Source organism: Vigna umbellata, chromosome 4, assembly GCF_029865625.1.
Source record: "Vigna umbellata cultivar VRB3 chromosome 4, Vumbellata_1.0, whole genome shotgun sequence".
Lineage (NCBI taxonomy): Eukaryota > Viridiplantae > Streptophyta > Magnoliopsida > Fabales > Fabaceae > Vigna > Vigna umbellata.
Window position 1 is genome coordinate 60,794,298 of NC_142168.1, and position 15,057 is coordinate 60,809,354.

Sequence of the window (15,057 nt, forward strand, 5' to 3'; positions counted from 1 at the left end):
CGAAGAACTTAGGATGTTTTTGGAAGTAGATCCATTAGAGGATATCAAAAAGAAACTAGACAAATTTTACATGGTGTTGATCCTTCGTGCCTTACATCCCGATTTTGATCATCTCAGAGATCAACTTCTAACTAGTCATGAGGTCCCCTCTATGGAAACATTGACCACTCGCCTTCTGCGTGTCCCGGTATCTCAAACTCAAGAAGCGCATGAACTAGTGGAACCATCTGTCATGGTTGCCACACGAGGAAGAGGAGGACGTGGCACTAGAGGAGGAGGACGAGGAGGTCGGGGACGTACTCAATGCACATATTGTAAAAGGATGGGTCACACTCAAGAGAATTGCTACTCCTTACATGGTTTCCCTTCCAAAACCGCCAATATTTCGAAGACTGAAACTTCCACTTCGAAAACTGAAACCTCCACTTCTATGTTTTCTGAGGATGAATATCAAGAGTATTTAAGGTTAAAGTCTAACAGCTTGGCACAACCATCTCAATCTCCCAATACATCAACAGCCTGCGTTTCTCAATCTATGGAATGTCAAAATTCATGGGTAATTGACTCAGGTGCTTCTGATCACATTTCTGGTAATACCTCTTTGTTCTCATCTATTTCCTTTCGAGAAAAACCTCATTTCATAACCCTTGCAAATGGATCTAAAACTTCTTCCAAAGGAGTCGGTCATGTTTCTTTGTCTACTTGTCCTCATACACCACAACAAAATGGTATAGCAGAACGAAAAAATAGACACTTGGTTGAAACTGCTCATACCCTTTTGCTTGGTGCCCATATTCCTGTCCATCACTGGGGGATGCCATCTTAACTGCATGTTATCTTATTAATAGGATGCCCTCCTCCTCTCTTGATAATAAAGTCCCTTTCTCCATTTTGTTTCCTAATGATCCTCTCTTTCATACATCTCCCCGAGTGTTTGGCTGTGTATGTTTTGTTCATGACATGTCTCCAGGTCTAGACAAACTCTCCGCTCGCGCTCTCAAATGTGTCTTCTTAGGCTATTCTCGACTTCAAAAAGGATATCGGTGTTACTCTCCTGAAACTAAGAAGTATTACATGTTTGCCAATGTCACATTCTTTGAACAGACTCCTTACTTCTCTCCATCTGTTCAGGATGTTTCTATCCTCCAGCAAGTCCTTCATATTCCAATGGCTGAGTCAAATAGCTCCACTGTCTCTGTCATTCCAAGTCTTGATCACAATCCTTCTACACCTGTTTCTCCACATACTGAGATCATCCCACACAGGGCCCCAATGGATAGTCCACCTCCCCAAGACAATGATGAATCTCCTACTTCAGATTCTTCTCCCTCGTCATCTCCTCCCACGCCTCCTGGTGCAAATGATTCAGCATGGCCTGTTGTCCTCAGAAAAGGTACTCGTTCCACTCGAAACCCTCATCCCATTTATAATTTTCTAAGCTATCATCGATTGTCGCCCTCCTATATTTCTCTTTTATCCTCAGTGTCCTCTGTTGTTATACCCAAGAATGTGAAAGAAGCACTTGATCATCCTGGATGGCGACAAGCTATGATTGAAGAAATGTAGGCTCTTGACCACATTAATACTTGGGAGCTGGTGCCCCTTCCCCCAGGAAAAAAGGCGGTTGGTTGTCGATGGGTGTATGCAGTTAAAGTTGGCCCTGATGGTGAAATTGATCGGCTCAAAGCTCGGCTTGTTGCAAAAGGTTACACTCAGGTTTATGGTCTTGATTATTGTGACACTTTCTCTCCTGTAGCCAAGATGAATACTATTTGTCTCTTCTTTGCCATGGCAGCCATTCGTCACTGGCCACTTCATCAATTGGATATCAAGAATGCCTTCATACATGGTGATCTTGAGGAAGAAGTTTATATGGAGCAACCTCCTGGGTTTGTTGCTCAGGGGGAGTCTGGTATGGTATGCAAATTGCATCGATCTCTATATGGCCTCAAGCAATCCCCACGTGCTTGGTTTGGAAAGTTTAGCTCCATTGTTCAAAAATTTGGGCTAAAACGCAGTGAAGCAGACCATTCAGTTTTTCATTGTCATTCTTCTCTCGGGAAATGTGTTTACTTAATAGTATATGTTGATGATATTGTCATTACAGGAAATGATGCTGTTGGAACATCTCAACTAAAAGAGTACTTGTGTAGACATTTTCAAACCAAGGATCTTGGAAGTCTCAAATACTTCTTAGGCATTGAAGTAGCACAATCAAAAGATGGAGTTGTAATCTCCCAAAGGAAGTATGCTCTTGATATATTACAAGAAACAAGCATGATTGATTGTAGACCGGTAGACAGTCCCATGGACCCAAACCAGAAATTAAGGACAGAAGAAGGTGAATTATTCTCCGATCCAGAGAGGTATAAGAGGCTGGTTGACAAACTGATTTATCTCACTATTACAAGGCCAGATCTATCCTTTGCAGTTGGAGTGGTTAGTCAGTTCATGCAGGCTCCATGTGTTGACCATTTGAATGCTCTCATTCGCATTCTAAGGTATGTAAAGAAGGATCCGGGGCAAGGATTGTTATATGAAGATAAAGGAAGCATTCATGTCTCTGGGTATTGTGATGCAGATTGGGCAGGTTCACCTATTGATAGACGGTCTACAACAGGATATTGTGTTTTTCTGGGAGGAAACATTATTTCATGGAAAAGTAAGAAACAGAATGTAGTAGCTCGATCAACCGCGGAAGCCGAGTATAGGGCAATGGCATCATTAACATGTGAACTTATATGGGTGAAACAATTCCTTCAAGAGGTTAAATTTTGTGACATCCATACTATGAAGATGTATTGCGACAATCAAGCTGCTCTCCACATTGCATCAAATCCAGTGTTTCACAAGAGGACTAAACATATAGGAATTGATTGTCATTTTGTTCGTGAAAAGTTTTTGACCAAAGAAATATGTACTGAGTTTATTGGGTCAAACGATCAACTCGCAGATGTATTGACCAAGTCATTAAGGAGTCCTCGGATTGAGTTTATTTGTTCCACACTTACATACAATTTGTATGCTCCAGCTTGAGGGGGAGTGTTAAGATATTTATCCTATTTTATCATCATTTTAGTGTGTCAAGGGTTATCCTATTTATCATGATTATATTGTGTCTAGGATTACCCTATTTATCATGATTATATTGTGTCTAGGGTTACCCTATTTATCATGTATTTGTGTATCAATTTATTTTTATAAATAGAAGATTGTGAGAAGGATCAATTAAGTTCTCAAAAATTATTTCTTTTCAATCTTAAGTATCTAAACATTAAAAAAATAATTTGAAATTAGATCAATTCATATTCAAATGATCATATTCAAATGATTTTGTTTGAAGGAAAGAAATTAATCAGTGATTCAAAAATGTTTTTTTCCCTTTAATTAGGGTTCACATCTCTTATTTGTTTTTTCGATCTTTATTATTTAACGTTGAAATTCAAAGAGAATGTAAGGATAAACTTAAATACTAATTTATTCTCTATTTTGATTAAATTTGTTTACTTTTATAAAAATATTATTCCTAGTCTTAAACTGAAAATAAACACTTTTATTACCTTCCATGATTTAAAAAATTACTATAAGCTTTTGCGGCATTGACTTTGTCAGGCATATTGCTTAAAATTATATTATCATTTCATATTTAAACATAAGAAAAAAATTTATATCTAAAAATCGAGCAATCCTATTTAACAATATTATTTAAAATATATTCATTATCTTTAAATATAAGTATCTCCCTTCATAGATATAATTGAGGGTACTTTAGTAAAAATATTTCTTTATTATATAAAAACAAGACCACAAATAAACTGACTATTATTTTTAATTAATAAGAAAAGACAGTTTTTCTTATATATAATTTCAGAGGTATTATTTTCTAATTTATCTATCTTCTAATACAAACTTTAAAAACAAAAGGGACATTTATATCATTGAAAAAAATTAAATAACATTTTGGTATTGAAAGAGCTACTTATAATTCTTAATCATTTTATTTTTTATGTTGGTGGTTGTTAGTCTCTTGAAATATTCTACGTCATTTTATGGTGATTCATAAAAATATGTGTGTTTTTATCATATCAAATATTATTGTATAGAAGTCGATTTCAAGTTTAAATATTTCTAATTATTTTTATTTTATGATACGATTTTAAGAATAAAACTGTGACACAGTTTCACACATCAAAATGAACGTTATTATTCTCAAATTTATCTTTATCCAGTAACATGGTTAGGATCATAGTGTTTATGTTTAACCAATGTTTCAACAAATATGGTCTTATTTTTATTTTTACATTGCTAATTTATAAGTTAAAATTAATTTTCAAATTATAAAATATGCTGGTCAATTTTAACTTTCACATTACACATATCTAGAAGTGAAAATTGACTTTGAAAAACATTCAACATGGAAACAATTTTAACTTGTAATTATACAAATTTTGGAATTCGAAAGTTTCTTTTAAAGAAGAAAATGGCTTGAATTCTACCATTCAGAAAAGCTAAAAATAAAAATAAAAATAAAAATTGTACATGGGTGCAACAAGTAATTTTATAGGTTTCATATATGGAGTGGTAAAAGAAATATAGCCCAGCCCTTTTATTCTCCACCCAAAAAGAGCAGATACCTTTTTTAACAGGGTCTTGCTTCCTGCACCCCATAGCCCCTATCGAAATGATCTTTCATTAAAAATTAATAAAAACCCTAATATTTCCCTTTTTTTCACACATCAGCGCCAGGGTCCTTCTTTCTGCTCCCTATAGCCCTTTGAAAATTATCTTTCATTAAAAAAATATTAACCCTAATATTTCCCCTTGTTTCAAACATCAGCGCCGCACCTAACTAGAGATTGTGCACCTCCATTGCCGGAAGGCCGCACCTCCGTTGCCGGAAGCCTTCAACGCCCTGCACCTCCTTTGGTGGAAGCCGCAACGGCCTGCCCTGCATTAGTCGTAGCCGCAACGCCTTGCGCGTTAATTGGTGTGAAGAAGTAAGTGATGCTTAATGAAGAATTCAATCAATTCAATATTTTATTGATTTGTCAAAATAGACTCTTATTTACAACACACAGTATAAATAGAATTTCTATTTTAATTTTCTATTTGCTTTAGTTGAATATCTCTTTTATTCGATTTTTTGAATTTTTTATTTTAAGTCGATGCCAGTCACAATATAAATTACAATAATTGCATCGTGCGGCGCGGCAGAGTGAGGTCAGTAAAACCAAATGTCACCAAAATTCGTGCTTTGTTAATCAGCAAAATTCTAGTGTGAGAAAAATTCGTGTTTTGTTAATCAGCTTGAACGAGAAGAAGAGGAAGGTGTTTCTACAGAAAACGATGAATTCTTCGGAGGAAGAAAAAGAGGTCGCTGAGATTGACGCAACAAAAATTACATCCAACGGCGAAAACGCGAAAGTGAAGAAAACAAAGAAGAAGAGAGTGGCGTCGAAGGGCGCGGAGAAGCGGGGCGTGTGCTATCTGAGCCGAATCCCTCTTCACATGGACCACGTAAAGCTTCGCCACATTCTCTCTCAGTTCGGTGATATCCAACGAATTTTTCTCTCTCCCCAAGGTCTCACTAAATTTTCACTAAATTTTCGGATTGTTCTTTTTATTTGGAAAAAACATGAAATTAAAATTGATGATGATGTTTCGCTGGGTTATTTTTTAGACTTTTTTTTTCAATTGGAGTTTAACATTGATTGTAAAATTACTACTTTATTTTTTAGCTTAGTTGTACTTTATACCGTTCAACCATCATCAGTTCGTGAATTTTACCAGCTAAGTTTCATGCATTTTTCCATTAGCGTTTTGTTACACATGCGTGAAAATTTAAAATTATGGTGGTAAAAAATTATCAAGAAAAAAACATAGAAGGTAAATTTTGCATAATAATAAGAGCGGTAACATTTTTATGGTTTGGATGCCAGAAAAGCATAGTAACCAAATGTCTAGCTATAAGAAGTTAGTCATTGGAAATCACCTTAAACATCGGGGCATTCTAATGAAATTCTAGTAGGTGTATATTATTTATTTATTTTGAATTTTGTTGTGACTGGAGACTTTGTTATTATTTGATTTTTCAGGTTCTGCTACCCAAGTGCCTTCTAAGCGGTCCCGTGGATCTCGAGACCAAGAATATTCAGAAGGGTATTTATTTATGTTTTATTTTGGAATAGGATTGGTATCTGATTGAAGTTGTTCCAATGTTTGCTGACTTTTCTGTTGTTGAGATTTGAATATGATCATTGGTTTTCTCTCTGTTGTGTAGATGGGTTGAATTCGGTGATAAAAGGGTTGCTAAGAGGGTTGCCAATATGTTAAATGGTGAACAAATAGGTATGTGTTTGAATCTTGTCACTGTCAGACACCTGCCCCCCTCTCTCTGTTATTCATTCTTAAATGAAAATTTTTATGTTAACGATTCTAGAATATTAGTATGTCTTAATTTTCATGCTTTGACTATTATACATCTGTATGGAATTTTTTGAAAAATTGATATGGTGTTTATTTGTAGTTGCAGTATTGTATATACCAATTGTTCTTGCTTCTTCAGTCTTTTTGATGAGAATAGTAATATTGTTTTATAAACCCTAGAATTGGTTTATTCTTTAAGTTTAGTGATGTTTCATAGTGCAGTATGCTTACTGTAGCAGGATATTTTTCTTTAACTTGTGTCTGTCTGTATGAATTTGGTTTTCAAGTTTTTGATTTGTATTCTTTGTCTTCAAGGGGGGAGAAAGAGGTCATCTTTCTTCTATGACCTTTGGAATATTAAGTACTTAAGTAAGTTCAAGTGGGATGATCTGACTGAAGAACTAGGTGAGCGATTTATGATCAGTGTCTTGTTTTAGTGGTGGAGCTTAAGCTGTTTGTGCTGAAACAATGTATATCTTACAGCATTTAAGAAAGCTATTCGGGAGCAAAAGCTGGCTGTAGAACTTTCTGCTGCCAAGAGAGAGAGGGATTTCTATCTATCGAGAGTTGATCAGTCACGTGCTTTGAATGCTATAGAGGAGCGGCTAAAGAAGGTATGCTATTATGTCTACATATTTCAAAGACTTAAAAAGTAAATTTGGTGTACCATGCCATCATTACCTTTGGTTTAAACATTGGAGGAATGTACTTCAGGCATTGAATTTCAGACAAGAAACCTTATTTTGATTAATAGTTTATTTGGTTGTATGAAAGCCAACCCCAATAAACGAGAAATGGGCGGTAAATCTATTGATTGACATTTTCTTAATTTTTTGTGGTTGGTACCTGACTTTGTGGCTTATTTTTTTTTTCTGGTATTGGGTGATATCATATAAGGAGCATAGTGAAAGATCATTTCCATTAAGGAAATAACTAAACGATAGTTAGTTTTCTTGTCTGTTATTGTTTGAAGCTGTCAGCTTTCAAATATCTTGGGGTGATCTGCAAATAGGTAGCATTTTTCATAATACTTAAAAAAGTTCTCCATTAATTGGAGCATGAAAGCGAGCAAGAAATGAAGCTTTCTATTTAGATGTAGTTTTCTAATTTGAAATATCTTGCTTGTTATACTTTTGGCTTACCTTTGAATTAAAACTTCTTGCTACAGTTTTAACCTTCGAGGAATTCTGAAATAGCTAGCATTATTCAATTCTCAACTTTAACAAGAAGAATTATATTTTCTAACCATAAACCTAGTAAAAGCTCAGTCATCCCTGCTTCTTGAGTCTTTTACTGTGTCTTATTTTGGCTTTCATATAGCAGTGATGAGTGGCAATTCTGGCAGACCATGAGATAGCATTTTTACTGTTTTCTATTCATCTAACATGATCTGTCTCTAAAATAAATTACTGATGAGTTATGGAAATAGGAGTCCTTTCTTATATAATTTGTAAATGTAAGTCCATGAAAATTGCTTCTCTAAATGGCAGTAAGGTGTATCTATTGTATCTCCATTCGATCACAACAGTCAATGTAGCTGATACCCATTTTTGGATACTGTTTTTGGACCGCCTTTCTGGTTGAGGATTTGAAGTCTGGCCTATATTTGGACCTAATCTAACAATGAGAGTAGCAGATAAGTTAAATAAATTTGATTTTGAGAACAGTAAATTAAATCATGGGTAGCTTTGGAATCTACTGCAATTTTAAATGTTCATTTGTGTTAGGAACAGTGCCTCAAACTAATAAAGACCCAAGCCCAAGCCTAACTAATAATTTGTGTTTTTTGCTTTTGTAAAAGGTAGAAGATATAGAAAGGGGAATTTAGCTGCTAGTTAGTTAGTGGAGCTTGATGTGTGTATTTCTGTTGTAAGGAATGATGTACTGATGAGGAGGCATCTTTTTGGATGATCATAGGAAAATTGGAGCAGAGAGTTTCTCTTGCTTGGGGGAGCCTTGACTCTCATCCACTCCTATCTCTTGTTTCCTTTATTTCCTGATGTTTGTCATTCCTTTTGCAACTACCTCTGTTAGAGGCTGTTTCAGCTTGACTTGCAATATAAATAGTATACTTCTATGTTTCAAGGAACTCAATTACTGATTTTTAATAAGTTGAGTTCTACACTTTATTGATTAGACTAAAACTTGGAAAATTCCTACTACGTGGTGACATTTGATACTATAGCTACCACGGATTTCTGATTCTTTTCTTAAAGCCTCAAAGATTCTTCAACTATCATTTTTCTGCCTTAAATAATTTGCTTCACAAATATGGCAATCAGAAAGTTATTTCAAAGACACGTTCAGCTATTTCTTTTCGTTTTTATTTTGTGGTCCATTGCATGTGCTTAATTGTACAACTTGTTTCTATTTGAATTACTGAAGCTCCTTAAAATTAGACTCACATGATGAGTAGCTATGATTGTCTTCTCTGATAGAAGACCAATTTTTCTTGATTACTCTTTACTAGCCACAAAGATTCTTCAACTATCATTTTTTTCCATAAATAATTTGCTTCACAAATATGGCAATCAGAAAGTTATTTCAAAGACACGTTCAGCTATTTCTTTTCATTTGTATTTTTTTTTTTCAAATTTCAACAAGTAATGTCTATATTGAAGAATTAGTTCATACTGACATAATTACATTTTGCTTGCACAGAAGCAGAAGATTGAACAAGACTCGGGAGTGGCAAAAGTGATTCGTCATTTCCCTCAAACAAAGCCTATAGCTGCTGATGCGAAGAAAAGTAAACCTGAGCTCTCAGACGATGTATTGGATGCTGTAAGTAACAATTTCATTATTAGGTAGAGATAATAGTTCTTGGTTTAAATTTGTTTAGTGTATTTTGGTCCGAGTAAAATCTTTTGTTATCTGCTCATGACTTGAAGAGAAGTTGAGTGGACCATAAATGATATAATGTTTTCATATAATATTTCTGAAAAGAATCGAAATTCCTTAAAATAAATATTATTTTTTTTAAGATGAATGGTAAAGAGCCAAAATAGTAATTTCAATTTTTTGAGGAATGAAAACTAATATAAAAACAAAAACTTAAAGTTACTCATTTTGAGACTAGAGTAGTTATTTCAAATGTTATATAAATTTTAAATGACTGGAAATAGTTATTTCAAATTTACCAGAATGAAAAATTAAAACAAAAAAACTGTAGGAACTAAATGTTAATTGTTTTACTGGTGTTTATATTTGTGCTTTTCATTGCCCTCTCTTTCCTCTCTTGAAAATGTGCGGTAACTTAATATATGACGTTGCTAGTTTTTAATTCGAAGGGTTTCCATTTTGTTCCTTGCAGGTATTTGGTGGCTTGTAATCTTATGTATTGATAGCTTCAACATCAGGATCCAAAAGGTTCATTGTAATTTTCTTTGTGCTTGGCTCAAATTGGTGATGTTTTAATTTCTATGTATTTATTAATTTTTAGTGAATTTTCTAGAAAATGCCTTATTTTGTTGATATAGGTTTTCGAAATGAATATTAATGCAATCCGTGTATACGTAAAACGTTCTAATTCTTTTGAAGAGTCAATTCAAATTATTAGGAGTCTAGTTGTGGTAGGTAAAAAAAAAGTTAATACTAATATTTTCAAAAGCAAGATTTTTATAAAGCCATAGTAAGTTTTAAAGATTTTTTGTGGGCTGAGATTGTGAACGGGTTTAATATGATGAGAAATTTGATTATTAAACTTTAATTTTTTTTATCGGACTTTTACATTTTTTCATTTATGTATATTTCATAATCTTTCATCATAGGTTTTTTTGTTTATGCCTGCGATGTATTTTTATTATGGATTTGGTGTGGTTTTTTCAAGTTTTCTTGTTTCTTTTGTTTTTTCTTGTTTGTTATTTTGTTTTAATAAAACCTTCTTGTTATGGCATTGATGGCTAATATGAACTTACGGGAAAACAAATTGTTCCTTTCTAGAGTGGAGTGGAAAAACCCAATTTAGCAGTTTAGAAAATATTTAATGTGTTTACAAGGGATCTTGAATGTGGACCTTTGAACAATAGACATAATTTGAGTGACTTCGAAATTTTTGATGTGTGCTCTTGAAGGTTGAAGATGAAGGAAGATTTATTTGTAAAAGATTCTCTAGTGCTCAAATTAATAATAGAATTGGGATTTTTTTTGAGTAAGAGAGAATCAGTATGATGGTGAGTTTGCATTCTCTGGGAAATGTTAGATGTATTTTTTAATTTTGGGCTTATGCTATAATATTAGATAACCTGATATCAAATAATACAAAATAATACTTATCTCAAATTAATAATAATAATGTGATATCTTACTGAAAATAATAATATCAAACTAATCAGATTGTGCTAAGCTTTACATTATATCAATTCCCATGTACTTCTGTGTGTAAAAATATTTCATTGAATATAATTTAAAATCTTACTTTCAATCAATATTTAACAAATAAATGGTGATTGCATTTAGAAAAGATTATGGAAAAATAAAAATAAAATAGTGTTTATGAGAATGTGTAACATTTATGACAGTCATCATCTCAATGCATCAGTATTCTTTTGAAAATCTTACTTAATCATATTCTTTTGTATCAGTATGAATGGTTAATAAAGTTTAAGATAATTTCAAATAATGAAACAGTCATCATCTCAATGCACACATTTAGTGGAATTTCTTCCTTGGAAATGCCTTATAATTCATTCATTCATACCATTATTTCAACTTAGAAATCAAATAACACAATCAAGCAAAGCTCATAAAATTACATACCAAGACCAGTTTTCCTTAATTGACAAAACAACTAAAATGGCTCTAAGACAATCCAACATCTTCAAGAATCACATAATACTTTATTTACACAATACTTTATTTACACGTAAAAACAACAAAAACATATTATAATTGATTTGTAGAGACTTGTATTAAAATCTAATATCACATGTAGACCAAGAGATGCAACATAGATTTGATAAATGAAGAACTAAGAAAACCAATTTATTCAAACTGAGAAAATAATTTATTAGAATTGAAGAGCTCGTCCTGAGGATTATTCTAGCGGTTTTAAATCGTTAAATAGAGAATAAGAAATAGTAAGAAAGAGAAGAGAAGGGTAAATGATAAGCCTTCAAGCCCCGTCAAGGATGAAGGCACATGTTTAAAGAGAATAAACATGTTTAGAAGGGAAGCTTCTAAATCTTCTCTTTTTTATAAGGTTTTAGTTTTGTGTTGACTTTCTTTTTATTGACATGAGTCAAGTTTACTTTGTTGACTCAACTTGAGTTGTCTTGTTGATCTTCTTGCTAGTTTATTTTGTAGAATAAGTTACGACCATTTTCAAGGAGAATAACATTACATGGAGTTAAAAGAGACTCATCCTTGGACCTACACATAGATGACGCATTTTTGGAGGAAGCTTGGAAAGTAAGGTTGACCTTCCCTTCTAGAAGGTTAATGTTGCCTAAAGGAGAGGCTTAGCGACCAAGCTATATCAAGTCTCATGCAAGGAGTCTCCTTTTTTAGATGACTTATTTTTTAGAAGCATTTTTTATGTAATTGCTTCTTAGTCCTTAGCTTTGTGTTTTTTCTAAAATACCTTTTTACAAACTCTTCTAAATTTGTAGAATGGTTGAATATTTTGAGTAAAATTATCATATATTTGACAATTTGTGAGAGTGCTCTTCTTTGAGGGTATGTCTTCTCTAATCTTATTTTTAGTCAGTTTAAGTGGTGGTATCCTCATTTGTATTGGATTGGTGAGCCATACTGATGGAAGCAACTCCACGAATTAGAAGAAGGCAGCGAAATGGTTTGATGAAGGAATTCTATGATGCACGCCAAGTGTTTGTGAAATGGTTCAATGGAGGTTTGGTGAGTGTGAAGTTTCTTATGCTCAGAAGGCCTTCCAAAGGAGAAGGAAGCTAGAGGAAGAGGTGTGAAATTAACATTAGAAGGTTTGAACTTTGAGGATATGACTGGAGCAATCTTATCAGCATTTCATTATCTCATAAAAGTTGGATTTTACATGGAGATGCACCTCTCTTTTATAGGTGAAGAGAGAGCTCTAAATCTGACTTTGCAAGCTTCTAAGATCACTAAAGAAGAGTATCTAAGATGCTACTAAGCTTAGGCTGGTAGTGGCTGAGGTAGAGTTCAATTCGGAAGCCATTTTTCAATGCATTTCTAATCCGAAAGCTATCTTCTCCAATCCGGAAAACACATATTTTCTACTCTTCTTTGATTCCTTTGATTCCTTTGGCTCTCCAAGCTTCTTTGGTTGATTCTCCATGGTCTTCAACCTTTATTTAAGGCCTACAAAACAATGCAAATGTTATTTAGCAAAGTAAATCTATCCGAGACTTAGATAAGGAAAGAGCTTTTGTTGAAAGTCTTTATTCACTTTCCTTTCTTAGTCTCAGTCTAAGTTGATACTTCTTTGGATGAGAAGTCCTTAAAGGAGTTGTCATCACATAGTAACCCTCTCAAGTGACCTCCTTCACTTTGATTCTCTCTTTCCTTTAAAGTCTTTCATCTTTTCTTCTCTTTTGAATCCGTATATAATGTTTACTATTTGGTATGCATGTATCATTTGTGTTCTTGTTTTTATTATTATTTAATTAAGTTCTTCTTTCTTAGAATCTTTGAAATGGACTTTCATATCTAGATAATCTTGATTATCTTTAGTGAAAATTTAGCTTGCTAAATTATCGTAACATTTATATATATATTTATATATATTCAAAAGAAAAATGAGTTTTTATTATTCTAGAAAGATATTATGTTTAAATGAGTTTTTATTATTCTAGAAAGATATTATGTTTTAAGGTAATGAAATTCATTGATAAAAAATTTACTTATAATGTTTTAATATTAAAATAATTAATAGTTTGATAGTGTGTTTTAAAATAATAAAATTTATTTATAAAATTTTTATTTATAATGTTTTAATATTAAAATAATTAAGTTTTCCTATTTTTAAGATGTTATTAGTTTTAAAATATTATTTTAAAATATTCGTATATAAAAATATATGTAGTTTGTCAAAATTAACTCAAAGTACAAACCAATTCATCTCTTATGCGTTTTTTTTACTTTTATACATAGTTTGATGTTTATTTTATTTCTATTATGAATATATTACGTATTTATGATTAATTGTTTAATTAATTAACTAATACGATTAATTGTTAGTTGTAAGTTTACTATTTACTCTTACTGCAAAATAAAAGATTTCTAATTTATTATTTTCATTTGCTAGATCTGATCTAAAATTGTTGTTTTCATAATAATAAATTATGAATTTTGAGTTTAGTTTGTTTTTTTAGATTTATTGGAAACCGAAAACTTGAATCTAATTATTTTTAGCCAAATAAAATTGCACGATAAAATTGACCAAATCTGTTTTGATAATATTCTAAATTTTTCTCCATTTGTTTTGGTGTTTAATTTTATTGGAAATTCATAATTTTGTTCGGCTTTGAGGGACATTTTGTTTAAGCATTTTCTATTTTTTTTTATTTGTAGTCACATGTTTTCTGTTATTTTTATTTTGTATTTATGATTAATTAATTAATACTATTACATTTCAGTTGTAAGTTTATTATTTATTTTTATTGCAATGTTAAAAGTTTCTTCCAGTTTCATTTACGAGGTTTGTTTTAGTATTAATATTAAACCAACTAATTTTATAGATTTATTTCATAATTTATTACAGCAAATAAATTAGTTTTTTTTAATTACTAATTAACTACAAATATTAACACTTTATGAAATTATTGTTTTCATTAAAAATAAATTTTAATTTCTGATTTAGTTTTGTGTTTTATTGGAAACAAAAAACTTGAATGTAATTTATTATTTTATCAACCAAATAAAATTTGACAATAAAAATTGACCAATCATTTCGTAACAGAGTTTGTATTTCAAATCAAAATACAAAAATTAAAAATATAAAATGAAATCTTGTTAATGGATTTCTTTAATATTTCTAAACAGTTTTATCATATTTCTGACGCATTTAAGATGAAAATAAATTCTACCAGTCAAAGAATGCACAAATATTTGTTTGTTCTTAACAATATAAAATATATTAGAACAAATAGTAATATAATAATACAATAACATAAAATAATAATAAAATTTAAAATATAATATAAAGCAATACATAAATAATTAAATAATGATATCATTAATAAATTAAAAGTAAACTAAATAATAAATATTGAAAATAAATATCTTATTTAAAGTTATAAAGAATTAGTTTCAATAACATAGAAATAAACGTATTATTAAAAAGCGAAAATTATAAAATGTTTAAACTTTTAAAATATATGATAACAAAGTTTAAATTAGAAATATGAAAATGAAAAAACTGATAAAGTATAATAAAAAATGTGAATTTGAAATTCAAAAATCCAAAAAACTATGAAAAATTTTACATTTAAGATGGAAACAAAATATAAAAATTAAAGAGTTCAAAAGATTTTATAATTCAGAACAATATATATATATATATATATATATATATATATATATATATATATATATATATATATATATATATATATAAAATGATACACTCTTTTCTTGTTTGTTTTTTAATTTTTTTCAATTTTAGTTATTACTTTTAAAATTTAAATAATTATT

At 31.3% G+C, this 15,057-nt stretch overlaps 1 protein-coding gene across 5 annotated transcripts; it reads left to right on the plus strand.

Moving 5' to 3' along the window:
* The first annotated feature begins 4,739 nt into the window (after positions 1 to 4,739).
* LOC148200775 (pre-rRNA-processing protein esf2-like) lies at positions 4,740 to 12,003 on the plus strand. 5 transcript variants are annotated; one of them, XM_088111752.1, is made up of 10 exons: positions 4,740 to 4,997; positions 5,163 to 5,220; positions 5,307 to 5,581; positions 6,096 to 6,159; positions 6,281 to 6,348; positions 6,742 to 6,831; positions 6,910 to 7,040; positions 9,088 to 9,210; positions 9,740 to 9,795; positions 11,719 to 12,003. In XM_088111752.1, the coding sequence occupies exons 3-9, from the start codon at positions 5,347 to 5,349 to the stop codon at positions 9,755 to 9,757; spliced, it is 729 nt and encodes a 242-aa protein (XP_087967878.1). In that variant the 5' UTR covers positions 4,740 to 4,997; positions 5,163 to 5,220; positions 5,307 to 5,346; the 3' UTR covers positions 9,758 to 9,795; positions 11,719 to 12,003. The 5 variants fall into 5 exon arrangements, with proteins under 5 accessions (XP_087967878.1, XP_087967877.1, XP_087967874.1 ...); XM_088111751.1 differs by having other exon boundaries at positions 11,731 to 12,001; XM_088111748.1 differs by lacking the exon at positions 11,719 to 12,003 and having other exon boundaries at positions 9,740 to 9,900.
* The last annotated feature ends 3,054 nt before the right edge of the window (positions 12,004 to 15,057 follow it).

Coding starts and splice junctions, on each gene's coding strand:
- LOC148200775 (XM_088111752.1), top strand. CDS start 5,347: ATGAATTCTTCGGAGGAAGAAAAAGAGGTCGCTGAGATTGACGCAACA. Junction 6,160..6,280: donor GACCAAGAATATTCAGAAGG/GTATTTATTTAT, acceptor TCTGTTGTGTAG/ATGGGTTGAATTCGGTGATA. Junction 6,349..6,741: donor GTTAAATGGTGAACAAATAG/GTATGTGTTTGA, acceptor TTTGTCTTCAAG/GGGGGAGAAAGAGGTCATCT.